This window comes from Xyrauchen texanus, chromosome 47 (assembly GCF_025860055.1).
Source record: "Xyrauchen texanus isolate HMW12.3.18 chromosome 47, RBS_HiC_50CHRs, whole genome shotgun sequence".
NCBI classification, from domain to species: Eukaryota; Metazoa; Chordata; class Actinopteri; order Cypriniformes; family Catostomidae; genus Xyrauchen; species Xyrauchen texanus.
Window position 1 is genome coordinate 14,179,886 of NC_068322.1, and position 15,004 is coordinate 14,194,889.

General features: G+C 40.7%; 1 protein-coding gene across 1 annotated transcript in view; it reads right to left on the reverse strand.

Moving 5' to 3' along the window:
- The window catches only part of lrmp (lymphoid-restricted membrane protein), a 33,881-nt gene that overhangs the window by 3,072 nt on the left and 15,805 nt on the right, over positions 1-15,004 (reverse strand). The window contains exons 17-34 of the mRNA XM_052121144.1: positions 14,278-14,330; positions 13,507-13,582; positions 12,794-12,950; positions 12,239-12,320; positions 9,904-9,950; positions 9,517-9,584; positions 9,249-9,421; positions 7,463-7,544; positions 4,542-4,602; positions 4,393-4,420; positions 3,334-3,474; positions 2,826-2,960; positions 2,572-2,719; positions 1,953-1,996; positions 1,810-1,878; positions 1,665-1,717; positions 694-780; positions 393-512 (exon numbers count right to left, since the gene is read on the reverse strand). Of these exons, the coding sequence (XP_051977104.1) occupies positions 393-512; positions 694-780; positions 1,665-1,717; positions 1,810-1,878; positions 1,953-1,996; positions 2,572-2,719; positions 2,826-2,960; positions 3,334-3,474; positions 4,393-4,420; positions 4,542-4,602; positions 7,463-7,544; positions 9,249-9,421; positions 9,517-9,584; positions 9,904-9,950; positions 12,239-12,320; positions 12,794-12,950; positions 13,507-13,582; positions 14,278-14,330 (1,624 nt within the window). The remainder of the gene's footprint in view (positions 1-392; positions 513-693; positions 781-1,664; positions 1,718-1,809; positions 1,879-1,952; positions 1,997-2,571; positions 2,720-2,825; positions 2,961-3,333; positions 3,475-4,392; positions 4,421-4,541; positions 4,603-7,462; positions 7,545-9,248; positions 9,422-9,516; positions 9,585-9,903; positions 9,951-12,238; positions 12,321-12,793; positions 12,951-13,506; positions 13,583-14,277; positions 14,331-15,004) is intronic.

Sequence of the window (15,004 nt, forward strand, 5' to 3'; positions counted from 1 at the left end):
CAAAAAATAGGCAGAATGTTAGCTTCAGTCACTATTTGCTTTCTTGTCTAACATCTGCTTTTGTGTGTCATGGAGCAAAGACAATCATATGGCTTTGGAAACAACATGGGGGTTATTAATGACAGAAGCAAACTGCATCTATGACACCACAGCTGGGCTGCTCAGATTATTTGCTGCAAACCGAAGCTGAAAATATGCAGTGTTCATTTTGTGAATGCAAAGCAGAAGAGCTATGGTGCCCCATGTCCAATCAAGAAAGGTTAGATTTCCTTTGCTTAGCTATAGGAGCTAAATGTAGCAACATTACTGTCCAAAATCCTCAAGTTTTAGAAAGCCGGAACTTTAAAGCAAATTAGTTAATACGGAGCCAGGGAGGCGGCAGGTACACTAACGTCTTGGCTGGCATTATGAAGGAGGTGATTTTGTTGCCTAGGTCAGTTATCCTAGTCCTTCTGTCCTCTGGTTCCTCTATCTGCTCCACTTCGGAGTGCGAATCAGTGTCATATCCATACCTGTGCAAAGTTTACAATACTGAAACCCAGCACTGATCGTCCACCATCTTGGCTCAAGACCTCGATTGTGGCTCAGCATACATTGAGCTTTCAATGGCACAATTAGTTTGCGGCTGTAATATAAAAGTGGAATGGTGGCCAAAAGACGAACAGTACACATGTTCTTCACGAGTTGCCTTACCTACTCATCAGAGTTGGCTCGTCAATGTCAGCCCAAGTGCCCGAGCTAATGAAGCGCTTTAGCGGTGGCCTCTTGGCTGCCATGTTCCTGTAAAGCGGTCGACACACAACCATGATATCCTTTCCCACAGTGCGGAGATATGCACGGTGTTAGGTAAGATTAGTATAAAAACAATCTGTATGAAACCTCTCATATTAACTCTTTCCTCGCCAAACACGGAATTTTCCGTGTTTTATGAAAAAACGCTTCCCCGCCAAACACAGAATTTTCCGGGTTTTAGGTGTTATACGGTAAGGAAGACCCCTGCGCATGTTTTGAAAGAGTACGCAACTCTTTGATCAAAGAAACAGACTGCGATCGTCTCAAACATGAAGAAGTGGAGTATGAGAAGCTCAAAATATCAGACATAAACATGCCTTTTTCTCAGCTTTTTGTCTGAAATGTTGTTTTTTGACAAAACCTACCTCTGTTCAAGTCGCAATAAAAAAAGAACAAATGAAGATAAAATAAAATCGTTTTTTTGCCTAAAAGCAGAGGCTCAGATCTTTATTGTGATATATAGCATCTTCATATATTCATGGAAGAAAATATTCTGCGGGCCATTAAATTTAGCGAAAATCGTCAAAAACCCTGGCGGGGAAAGAGTTAAAGTGCTCATCTGGGACCAGTTGTCTACCTTAGTCATTCAGTGCCAAGGATTCAGTGCTTTTGTCATATTTTTTGTAGATTAACTGGTAGAACATGGTGCTAGCAACAGCAAATTCAAGAGTTTGATTTCAAGAGTACACACAAAATGATAAATGTATACATTGAATGAACGCACCTAAAAGTGGCTTTGGATAAAAACGTCTGCTGAATATAGTTTGCCACCCTTGTACATTTTTGAGACTTTTTGTAGCAAAGGGACAAAACAAAGGTGTTTTTGTTGAACATTTGTTCCCAACAGCACCTGCTCTTTTGCCTTTACATACCATGGCGACCGGCGAGAGAGTCTCTCTACCTCCATCTCTGCGGTGTCTTTGAGCTGTGAATTCAAAACAGAGGTTATACAGATATTCCAGTTGTCTTCAAGCAAAAGTATTTCTCTGTGACCCCTTAACAAACTGGACTCCTCACCATGTCAAAATGGGTGTGTCCTCCACTGCTGCGGGGCAGGGCAGCTATACTAATGCGTCGGCTAGTGACCTTAGGACAAAACATACAGTAAAATTGAGCTCTGTGTGACAATTAACATGCTGCGTTTTTGTGCCTTAACTCACTTTGAAAAATTGTGTGGATGAATGCTTCTTGTTCCTAAAATCATCTGCAAGCACAAAACAAAACAATGAATTCAACCAAACAGCCATTGTTGACAAGTAGATTCAAAATGTCATGTTTTTCACACTGTTTTTCCACTAATTAAACACAAGAAAGAAGGCTATATCATACGTTTCACTATTGTATAGTAAAGAAATGCAATAGTAATCTGTAATATTTACTGACATAAATTTTTTCCTAAAACACTTATGCATGTAAAATGCCACGAGGGGACTTAAATAAACACTTTAAATGTTTTTAATGTTTTAAAGAAATTTACTTAAACAGAAGGTTTGGGCTCATTCACAGAGATGTATTGAACATACCCATTCTAAGGCCGGTGTCTTAATGCTTCTAGACTCACGAGTCACAAGACAAGGAAGAATTGTGAAACTATTGACATGGTCTTTGAGAAACTTAATGGCCAAATGAAAAACGCACTACAATCACTGTTATACTTAAAACTTCTTTATTTCATATCTCCAGCAAAATCATTGCAAATATATGTTTCATATTAAATATACCCCCTTCAGCCCTGTTCTGTAATCCTGTTGAGTGTATACGTGTACGTATGAGTATTACCCCTCTCAATGTGGGACCCTAAGGACCTCTCGTTCGGCATGAGGTTCTCCCTGAGGTCTAAAAGTTCTGCATGCTCCTTGGTGTACATTCTCCTCAGGTTCTCTACGTGCTGAATCATCACCTCCACCGCTTTACCCACCCTGCTCTCCTACACATTTGAAAAAACTTTGAGGTAAACAAACAAGCTACTGTGTTTAGCAGGCCCTTTTAGCAGCACTCTGAAGAATCTTAATAAATTAGGTGTTAACACTGACCTGATGAATGGCCCCAAGCATCTCTGAACGACTAGAAACTCTGGTCATGGACTGGATGAGGACTTCCAGGTTATTCTGCAAGCGATGAATGATCTCCATAGACTGGTTATCCTCCTCACACTGTGAAATCAGGGCCTATATAACACAATGGTCTCACCATTTTAGACAAATGAATTTCAATGACTTTTCCATGACCTTACCAGATGTTTGTGATTTCTGGGTATGGAGTTTCGATTCAGACGGATTTTGAAAGGTTGAAAGAACTATTTTCTTACAAATGCCCTTAATGCATCAAGTTTTACTCCAAGCCTGGAAAACACATTAAATTCACTAATATTTCCAGGTTTTCGATGACAGGGAACTCTGTATACAGTATTCAGCCTATGCAATGCAATTTCAGCTTGCAATGAGAAAATACAACCCTGAAATACACACACTAAATGTATTTTCTAAATAAACTACTGATTTTATGTCTGCACCAGCAGAGTATGCATGAAATGACACAAACCTGCAGTAGGCCTTGACAACTGGTCACTTCCTTGCGGACGTTCTCTTCGGCTAGATCCCGAGAGCGTTCCTCCATGCGGAGCCTCTTCTCTAGGGTGAACATGTCACACTTGAAGCCCAGAGAAAGACGGTGGAACTCAGCCTGGCAGGAGAGCACACAGTAAACACATATGAAACATTTTACACTGAGAGACCAGAGAACTTGCTTCTTCAGCCAAACTGCACAGTAAATATACTTGAATCCTTCTCCAAAACAGCTGATACTAATAATGGTATATTACTCAATAAGTGGTGATGACTATTTCTGCTCAAAATCTGTGCAGAATTCCAACACCCTTCATTAACAAAATTCATCCCTAGAATGTTCATTATTATTTTGGTTAATTCAACAACCAAGAAGAGATTAGTTTAACTCTGTTTAAAACATTATTACATATTTAAGTCAATTTGACAGATTTTTCCAACAATCAATCAAAAAATTAAAACAATTACAGATTCTGGGTTAGCCTACAGTAGTTATGAACTACCAACATATCTTAAAGGTGCACTCAGTAATGAAATGAAAAGCAGTCTAGAAAAACATTATTAAAATCATGTACACTGACATGAGACTCCAGTCATTCAGTTTAGTAGCATAATTAAAGCCATTTCATATTAGATGAGCTGGGCTGTCTAATTGCCACCATGTTGAGATTAAATAACCTGCCAAATACTACTCTCTTTATCTCTGTAAAAACCTCCTGTTAACTTATTGGACACTTAACTGCTAAATTAATCACGGCTGACTGTTAATGGCACTCTTCTTTAATGGCATACGTAACCGAAAACTATTGTTTTTGCATGCTGCTGCATCCACATCATTAAAAGTGCCATGTCAGACAGTTTAACAAACTAACAAAATTACTGAGTGTACTTTTACATTATTAAGACCCCATGCATAAGGTTGCCATTTCATATAGACCCATACAACAGAAAAAAACTTAAAGAACACTGTGAAACAGAAACAGTCTACAAAATGAAATGTAATTGAATAGCTTGAGTCAATACAAAATAAACTCACCTCAATCTCTTTGTCACTTGGTGACAGTCTGCAGATAAAATGCAGATCTCAGATTAATTTGAACATGAATATTTGAAATGAGTCATGTGATGATACTTGAGTCAGATAAAAATTTATGGATATCAAATCAGTACACAAAGCATTATAACCTGTTCTTGTCATCTTTGGTGGTGGAATTGCTGGCATTTTCAGAAATGACAGATGTGTTATCTGAGGAAGTTGGAGAAATTGACATCACAGAGGAAAGACAAGGGGTGTGTCTCAATCAGCTCCCTAGTTCAGTTGTCAGGGCACTGAATAAGGAGTTAGCCATTTTTAGGGCTGTCTCAATTGCAAAGTCATTCACAGAGCACTCGCTCCCTAAAAAAAAATCCCACAATGCACAGTAAAAACCAGGGAGCATCGTTGCTCACTATGTTCCCTTACCAGAAACGTTGTCATGTCTTCTGAAGTCTCTTGTGTCATTAGAATTAGTGTAAAACTCTTAAGTACAAGCCTTATTTGCTCTTTAAAAGATATGTTGTTTGATATGTCTTTCGTTCATTATTACCATGAAAGTGAAACAATCTTTTAAATATTTGATTTGTTAAAAGGTTTAAAATACACTCCTATTTATGTTTATTTTTTTATTTATGACATTCATCTGAGTGGGCAATGTTCAAAGCTTCCATTGCCGAAGCCGCGGTGGAGAGCTGCGGCCTCAAGGTTTTAGGTGCCGCAAGGGGTGGTAACCCTCGAACACCGTGGTGGACACTGGTGGTCAGGGAAGCCGTCCGACTGAAGAAAGAGGCCTTCCGGGATTTGTTGTCCCGGAGGTCTCCGGAGGCAGTTGCAAGGTACCGACAGGCCCGAAGGGCTGCGGCCTCGGCCGTGAGGGAGGCAAAGCAGTGGGTGTGGGAAAAGTTAGGAGAAGCCATGGAGAAGGACTTTCAGTCCGCACCAAAGTGCTTCTGGAACACCGTCCGCCACCTTAGGAGGGAGAAACGGGGAACCATCCAAGCTGTATACAGCAAAGATGGGACGCTGTTGACCTCAACCGAGGAGGTTATTGGGCGGTGGAAGGAACACTTTGAAGAACTCCTAAATCCCAACACGCCCTCTATGGTAGAGGCAGAGCCGGAGGCTGATGGGGGATCAGATTCTATTTCCCTGGGGGAGGTCACTGAGGTAGTCAAACAACTCCGCAGTGGCAAAGCCCCGGGGATTGATGAGATCCGACCAGAAATGCTGAAAGCTTTGGATGTGGAGGGGCTGTCATGGATGACACGCTTCTTCAACATTGTGTGGAAATCTGGGACAGTGCCTAAGGAGTGGCAGAACGGGGTGGTGGTTCCCCTCTTCAAAAAGGGGGATCAGAGAGTGTGTGCCAACTACAGGGGTATCACACTTCTCAGCCTCCCTGGTAAAGTTTACTCCAAGGTGCTGGAGAGGAGGGTTCGGCCGATTGTCGAACCTCTGATTGAAGAGGAACAATGCGGTTTTCGTCCTGGCCGTGGAACGACGGACCAGATCTTTACTCTCGCAAGGATCCTGGAGGGGGCCTGGGAGTATGCCCATCCGGTCTACATGTGTTTTGTGGATCTGGAGAAGGCGTATGACCGGGTCCCCCGGGAGAGACTGTGGGAGGTGCTGCGGGAGTACGGGGTGGGGGGGTCCCTTCTTAGGGTGATCCAATCCCTGTACGTCCAAAGCGAGAGCTGTGTCCGGGTCCTCGGCACAAAGTCGAGTTCATTCCATGTGGGGGTTGGTCTCCGCCAAGGCTGTGCTTTGTCACCAATCCTGTTTGTGATATTCATGGACAGGATATCAAGGCGTAGTCGGGGTGGGGAAGGTGTGCGGTTCGGTGGGCTGGGGATCTCATCGCTGCTTTTTGCAGATGATGTTGTCTTCATGTCATCATCGGTCCGTGACCTTCAGCTCTCACTGGATCGCTTGGCAGTCGAGTGTGAAGCAGCTGGGATGAGGATTAGCACCTCTAAATCTGAGGCCATGGTTCTCAGCAGGAAACCGATGGAATGCGTACTCCAGGTAGGGAATGAGGTTTTGCCCCAAGTGAAGGAGTTCAAGTACCTTGGGGTCTTGTTCACGAGTGAAGGGACAATGGAGCGGGAGTTTGGCCGGAGAATCGGGGCAGCGGGGGCGGTATTGCATTCGCTCTATCGCACCGTTGTCACAAAAACTGAGCTGAGCCGAAAGGCAAACCTATGGTCATGAAGGTTGGGTCATGACCGAAAGAACTAGGTCGCGAGTACAAGCGGCCGAAATGGGCTTCCTCAGAAGGGTGGCGGGCTTCTCCCTTAGAGATAGGGTGAGGAGCTCAGTCATCCGTGAGGAGCTCGGAGTAGAGCCGCTGCTCCTTTGCATCGAAAGGAGTCAGTTGAGGTGGTTTGGGCATCTGGTAAGGATGCCCCCTGGCCGCCTCCCTAGGGAGGTGTTTCAGGCACGTCCAGCTGGGAGGAGGCCTCTGGGAAGACCCAGGACTAGGTGGAGACATTACATCTCCTCACTGGCCTGGGAACGCCTCGGGGTCCCCCAGTCAGAGCTGGTTAATGTGGCTCGGGTTAGGGAAGTTTGGGGCCCCCTGCTGGAGCAGCTGCCCCCGCGACCCGACTTCGGATAAGCGGTTGAATGGATGGATGGATGGATTTATCTGTTATAATAACAATGTACATTTGAATATCTTCAACGAAAATGAACGATAGTGTCATATATACAGCAATGGTACTGATAAATAACAGCCGCGAGTCGCTGCGCGAGCTCGTATACATTTTGTAGGTGATTGAGTCATAAGTGGCCCATTGTTAAGTGGATGAACACCCTTTCCAGTGCCCAAATAAATTTTCAGGCTATACTGATTCATGACACAGGGAGCTGATCGAGACACACGGAAGATCTGAAAGGCATAGGTCCCCATCAACTTTAAGTATATAGAAGAATGCATCTTGAACGTTCTGCTAAACTTCGAACAACATGAGGTTAATTAAAAGCATAAAACTAATTTGTAGTTAAATATCCCTTTAAGTAGAATTGGAGCTGAGAGTCAGACAGGTAGAGAATGAGACAGTTCTACCTTCTTTTTCTGTGGTGACTGAAGCCTTGCTGTCCTCTTGTGCTTTTTGTTCCTCAATGGATTCCATACTGTGGGTCTTTTCCTGTAAGAGGACCATTTAATTTAGGAATAGTTTGTTCATGTCCCACGCAAGCATGCAACCTTCAGTACCAGCCACGGCCCATGCATTTTAAGTCTAGTCACAGTTTCACAATGAATAAGACACTGTATGAATATCACACATTTTGTGGCAGTCAATTAATAATACCAATTGACGTCCACGCATGAAAGCCAGAACCAAGGAGGTCTAATACCAAAAAAAAGCACTCTAATAATATTTGTGATTTAAATTTTGTTTGCAATACATTTTGTTTCGTCCGGGTACATGGTTACTTTTCAAAACTTGATCTGACACTGAATGCTCAAGCAACCTAATTTACAGTTAGAAAACTCCAGAAGCTGCTATAGCAATGCAAAAAGCACTAACCAATTTACTTGAAGTGAAAATCAGTCCTCCTTTCCTGTTTAATTAATCAATAGCATGATCATGTAGAATATCTCAGGTTTTTAAATCCATAAAGACCTCTTTCTCAATGGCAATAACAGCAGTGATGACAGCCAACTCATCAGCAAGATCTCACGCTCGTTGCTTACAAATTATATATATATCATTTAAAGTGTGATTGCATCACTCAAGGCCAGCTAGAAGGCCTCGACTGGGACATAAATACCACACCCACCAAGAACAAATAAATCAATCTGATTGGCTCCTGAATCTAACAGTAAGACTTTAGATGCCTATTCACTTGCACAGTTGAGCGAATCTATAGAAATGATGAAGGACTGATGGGGAGGAGCTCAGACTCATGCTCTACTTTGGTTAAGGAGCATGGCTTTGGGCATGTGATTTGTGAAACAGTTGTTACACTTTGGCATGTAAGCATCGAGGAATAAATTCTGATTGGATAAACTTTTGTTTTTTCCTATTCCTTTGTAGATGAATTAGGAGTGGCAAGAGATTGGAAATACAGAACTGTGCAAAGGATTTTGGCACTTGTGAAAAATGTTGCATAGTGAGGATGTCTTCAAAAATAATGAAATAAATAGTTTTCATTTATCACTTAATGTCATACAAAGTCCAGTAAACATAAAAAAGCTAAATCAATATTTGGTGTTACCACCTTTTCCTTTAGCACCAATTCTCTTAGGTACACCTGGACACAGGGTTTCTTGGTTGTTGACAGATAGGATGTTCCAAGCTTCTTGGAGAATTCACCACAGTTATTCTATCTATGTAGGCTGTCTCAGGTGCTTCTGTCTCTTTATATAATCTCAGACTGACACAATGTACAGTGGGGGGATTTGTGAAGGCCATGACATCTGTTGCAGGGCTCCCTGTTCTTCTATTCTAATCTTTTCTATTTGCAAAAGTAATGTCTGGGAGTCTAACATTTATATTTCCTATTGACACACTAAAGCTGAAGATATAAAAAAACATCTTAAGACAAATGCTTTTGTGAAACACTTTATGTTCCTAAGACTTTTGCACAGTACTGCACATAGGCAAAAAGGTAAATGAGAATGAAAGTATGAAAAAATATTTATTAGTTGATATATGCAGAGAAGGCTTTGCTGAGAAATCACCACTGTTCAGCAAACCTGATCTTGTGGTTTACACAAAGCATCGGATGACATGTTTTAATGTTGATTAAGATAAACTGATCTGGTAACTGGAACAGCATGTATGGCTGCAATCTCCTGGATTTCTTTTTATTTTGTATACTTCTATGGTATGAGTAGTTCTTACCTTCTTGAGCTTGTAAATCAGAGGTAGAGTCACTATACTGGAGCCGTGTGCAGCAGGGACTGTTGGAAGATCACTTTCATCCTTTGACTTGTCAGAAAGATCCTTCGGTTGGTCATCTGTGGCTGCTGGGTTTGATCCAGGTGTGGTCACTGTACAGTTTGATTTGTATTTGTCTTCAGAGAGGGGAAGCAAGAGAGAGTTATCTGAGGCATAGCCTTCGCTGCAACAGTGTCAACAGGGAAACTCTTTCAGGTTTACTTCCTTATACCTGGTGAGTTCAGTCCCACTGCCTCAGGCATTACCTCCTCTTCCTCCACTACTGGCAACAATAGACTACTAAACACAAAGAAATTAACTAAAAGTACAATAAATGGGCATTGAACAATGAAAAGTTCATGCAGAAATGAAATTCTTGATTCTTCCGTGGAACACAAAAGGAGATGTTTGGCAAAATGTTCGGTATTGAATTCTTATGCAAAAAACAGCAGTCAACATGCAACAAAATATCTCTTTTCCTGCTCCATGAAAAAAAAGAAGCAAGTCATACAGGGTTGGAACAACATGAGGGTGTGTAGATAACATACATTTTCATGTTTGAGTAAACTTTCTGAATTTACTGAATGCCACTCAAGCTATGTAAAGACAACAAACTCACCTCTCCGAATTTGCAGACACTTCAGATAGCTGGCCCTCTCTCAGTTTCTACAGATGACAACAACACTGCATTAATGACCCAGTGATACACTCAGAGCAGTACACACACACACTTCTGAAAAGTACTGTCATATGCAAAGCATCACACACAACATACAAAATACCTGTCCCATGACATGTCAGATGAAATATGGGAGCTATACTCTGATACAAATAGAGAGAGCGAAGTGCTAGATTCTTACATAATGTGTGTGAGAGCCCTACAGCTGGCTGGGAGAGGGAGTGTGAGTGTTAGTGAGAGAGAGAGAGAGAGAGAGAGAGAGAGAGAGAGAGAGAGAGAGAGAGAGAGAGAGAGAGAGAAAGTGGTACAGAGAGGAATAAAAATAGAGGGAGGTAGAGAGAGCACTTGTACTGGCAGAGTTCATAGATGTGGGAGTGAAATCCAGCAGGGCAGTGCTATACTGGTTGCAAACATACTGGTGAAAAATCACAAAGAGCCAACGAGCAAAACGTTTCGTTATCAAACTCATAAAACAGAAGCAGAATGGAAATAGAAGATTATAGAAAGAAGAATGATCTGGAGTAAAAACTTTAAAAAGGAATGTTCAGAGCTAAATACAAGTTAAGCTCAATCAACAGCATTTGTGGTATGATATTGAATACATCCATCATTTATAAAAAAATTAAAAATAATTGCCATTACAGTAAGGCACTTACTGTACAATAGAATGGGTCCAGTCAACAAAAAATGCACATCGTTTTAAAAGTTTAACCACAAGACTTGAACATTATACAGTACATGTTGACATGATTTTAGAGTGATAATATCCCTTACTCACTTACCTTGTAAAGTTATATCCAATATTACAACTTCGTTGTCAAGATGACGTTACACTGATAAGATCTACTATCAGGTAAATGCTACAAAGTCAGTAAATTCCTGTTTTTAATCACACTAAAACCATGGTAACACGTTTAATGTTTATGAATTGTGCCTATACTTTTGAAATAGTGTGTATTTTAATGTTTATGCATTTACTTGTCCCCTTTGAGTGCTTCACTGTAACCAGAATTCTTGCTTTTTTCCCCAAAATTATTTTCCGTGGTAATCAACATGCTGCAGACTGAGATTAACTTGTACTGAACCCAGAACATTTCTTTAACTGCTTTGACTATTATCTAGCAATACCTGGATTTCCCGACTGGGATCAAAAAAGTCTTGTTGTATTTCCTTATTTAAAGCAGCCAGCTTTTCTGTAATCATATCTTACTTGTGTAAAAAGTAGTAGCAGAAAGATATATCAGACAGACAATTAATAACCGCTGCTTGGCTGATTAACAGATTTGGTAGTCCCCCTTATGTCAGTGGCAGTCCAAAAAATATTATGTTCTAAAACAAAATTAGTGTTGTTTTAGGGAATTTTAAGTAAACAGTGTTATATGTAGCAATATTGTTTGTCTGATTCGCCATTGCATTATATGGATTTCGGTCAACCCTGCTCTTAAGATATCAACATTGGCTATTGAAAAAGCCACATAGAGCTACCCATAGTAAAGCATATCTATAAAACAACACAGGTCTAACATAAGCTGCAGACGAGTCTTCGTAGCCCTTATCTGAGAGTTGGATACATTGCACAACATTACATTACACTGATGTTCTGACAGATCTCTAAGTATTACTGCTTTGAAACAGCTCAACACTTTAGCTAACAGTGAATGAATCGAAATGTAAAAAGCCCTCAGATAGTGGAGTTTATTTTGATTGCATTCCAAGTTTACCTGAATATCTTCCATCTTATCATAGTGAACAATTTTCATGAGGCACAGTTAACAATGAGTCAATAAGCACTGCACACATTTCATTTTTGTACATAAAGTAAAGATACAAACGGTAGTTTGTCTCTGATTCTGGACAAACAATTAGGCAAATAATATTTACCGAAATTATTTTGGCAGATTTCCATCTTGCGCACTTATATTAATGGATTTTCCTGGTTCTTGCAAAGCAGCACACACACAGAGCAATCAGAATAAACACACATGGCCCAAGATCACATCCTATACATGTTATGCACATCCTGTACATTCCTGCTTACCGCCATCCAGACTCCTTCAACTGCAGGCCCACCTTTATGGCACAACAGAAAGAAGAGCTATTCTCTCACGACACAGAGAAGCCGATCACAAAGTTTTTAACAAAGTAATGTGACAAGAGAGAACAGGGCAACACTAGAAAGACAGAGAAACACAGAAGGGGAAGTGGGGAGAAATTGCAAGCAACACTACAAACGCAACAAGCTTCCTCTTGGTTTCCTCAGCTTCCTCTAACTGACCTGTAAGTCACTAATGTCCGCTGTGGCCGCCGCAAACTTTCCCTCAAGTCCTCTGTTTGTGGCCGCAGACTGCTGTTGGCTCCTGGCCCGAGAGAAAAGAGAAAAGACTGACACTTTATTTTTGTTTCATTTTTCTGAACTATGAGGATGCAGCTGTACTCAATACGCCCCAGCAGAGCACGGATGGTGCTTCGGTCCATGCCCGGATACACAGGTGCACGGCAAGTATGCAAAGCTGATTTGGGTAGTAGTAATAATTCTTTAATAAGTCTACACAAACAAATTACCGCCCCCCCGCCCGCACACACACACACACACACACACACACACACACACACACACACACACACACACACAGAAAAGACAACACACATTTGACTAGCAAATGTGATCATGGGGTTTGTGGGTGGCATTTCAAATGTAAGTAGACCATTATTTAATTTTGATGAATCATTAACTAGCACTTTATAGCAATGAGCAAATCAACAAGCAAATGTTGATGTATGGAAATTGTGTAAGCAAAAAAACAAAACAAATCAGGGTGTTGCACCTCACCTTCCAGTCAAAGAAATGAATTCATCTGCTTCAGACTGAGCTGTGGAGAGAGATATCATCTCAGATGTAACAAGGGAGGAGAGTCCAGGACATGAACTGAGGTCTGGGATTGAGGTCACCTGCTCATGGGGTGTCTCAGAGCTTAGTGATGGGTCATCTGGAGAAAGCGGGAGGGAGACTTGTTCGGTCATTTTAGGAGGAAAAAAGAAGTTGTAACTGCTATGTGCACGACAGAGTAAATACTCATTTAGATATAGAATGACAAATGCAAAGTTCAAGTAAATACATCACATCATATTAAAAGTTCACCCAAAAATAAAAATTCTGTAATTTTACCCAACCATATGTTTTTACAAACCAGTGTCTGAAATCAAATCTACGGGGGTAAATATTGCCCTTAAATGTACAAGTTAATGTCTGAGACATTTTTAAACCTTTGAGGGTGTTTTGTTCTAGCCATTTAAACAAACATTTTCTCATCCATTTATATTGATTCATTAAAGAGCCCACATTATGGGTGACTAAATTATGACAGAATGAAACATTTTAGGTGAACTATTTCTTAAAAATCACCAAAAAAATGACCTTAAATGTTACACTGTGAAAATATTTTATTCTATTATTACAAGATAATAAATGGTAATCCTGTTAAGTTACTAAAATGGTAGAGAGCATGACACAGAGAAAGATAAGCAGAGGGGAAGAACACTGACTGTGGGTGTGAGGCAGAGGAGCAGCCTGCTCGTGGGTGTCTTCGGGCCCAGTGCATTCTGGGAGTCTGGATTCCTCCTGCAGAGGCCAAAAAAGATTCAAAGGGCAAGCAAAAATTAGCATCTACTCTGCCAAAGAGAACAACTCTCCAAAGATGAAATATTGAGTTTGGCCACTTATGAATACTGACGGGAGAAAATCCCAACTTTAAACATTAGCAAAGGAAAATCGTGTCAAGTTCACTCAGGTGCTATGTGTACTGGCTCAAAGTGTCATGCCATTTCCTGCAAGCATTCAGGAGGTAGTATCAAAGCCCTTCTGATAGGGAAGCCTACAAGGTTAACATAGATTAGCGTAACACTGCCATTCCATAGACATTCTATGGCGGTACACTGGTGAGGAGACAAGAGGCTGTTCTTTTTGAATGGATGTCTATGGAGGAGATGCTTCACAATACTGAATAAACCGCTTTGTGAGGAAACAGCTCATTTAATTAATTAACCACCTGTCTGCCAAGCAATGTGGCTTGGAATGACTAACACATGACAAGATCAAATAATTTGTATTTTTTTATTTCATGGTCAGCCACTATGTAGGCTTTTATCTGTAAATCAAAAGAATGTGATGCTTTGAAATCGTCAATATCAATGTGCATAAAATGGCTGATCTCGCATCATAAGAAAGACATTCAATTACAATAGTTACACAAATTAATTTGGTTGCTTGTAGTTTGTAGTCTACGGGAAATGGAGGTGAGAGGAACCCATGTATACCTTGGGAGATGCGCAAGTCCTCTGCATTCCAGCCTCGCCCACAAATGGAGTTTCTGAAACAGAGCAAAAATAAGTCACCATGAAATGACATTCGCAAACCCATTTATTTCAATATTTGGGCACCTTTCTGCATGAAAAAGGATATTACATTTAAAATAAAAAATGTAGGGAGGTCGATCCATCAGGTATCGATTGGTTTGTGAAAAGTGGGCATTCCACACCAATGCTCCATTCCAGAATGCTCCAGACCTGAATGCGAGTTTGCAGTTGAATGTTGAGGAATACGGCTCTCCTGAAACACCATCTGCAATCACCTTTGAGGAGACTTTTTGACTGGGATGTGGAGGCTGAAGATCAAATTCACCATTGAGAGTGTCTTTTAATTTTCAGATTTGTTATTTTTTAATTTACCATAACCTTTATTTCATTAACCGGTATTAAATTATTGTGTAAAATATTGCCAAGATTTTACAAAGGTTGCATTACCTACAACATAGTTAACATTATTTCCAGCATAGATGATGTTAGCTGGAAAGATGTTATTTCAGAGGCAGTGCGAGTTATCAAATTTTGATGAAAAATAACTAAGACAAAAAATGTTTTCCTTTGGAACAAAATGCACTGACGAATCTGAATGTGTAGTCATGTATTAAGAAAGTATGTGTCTTGAGAAAGTAAATAAGTCCACTATGTGGCTCTGATGGTAGGAATATTTCTGACTGTATGT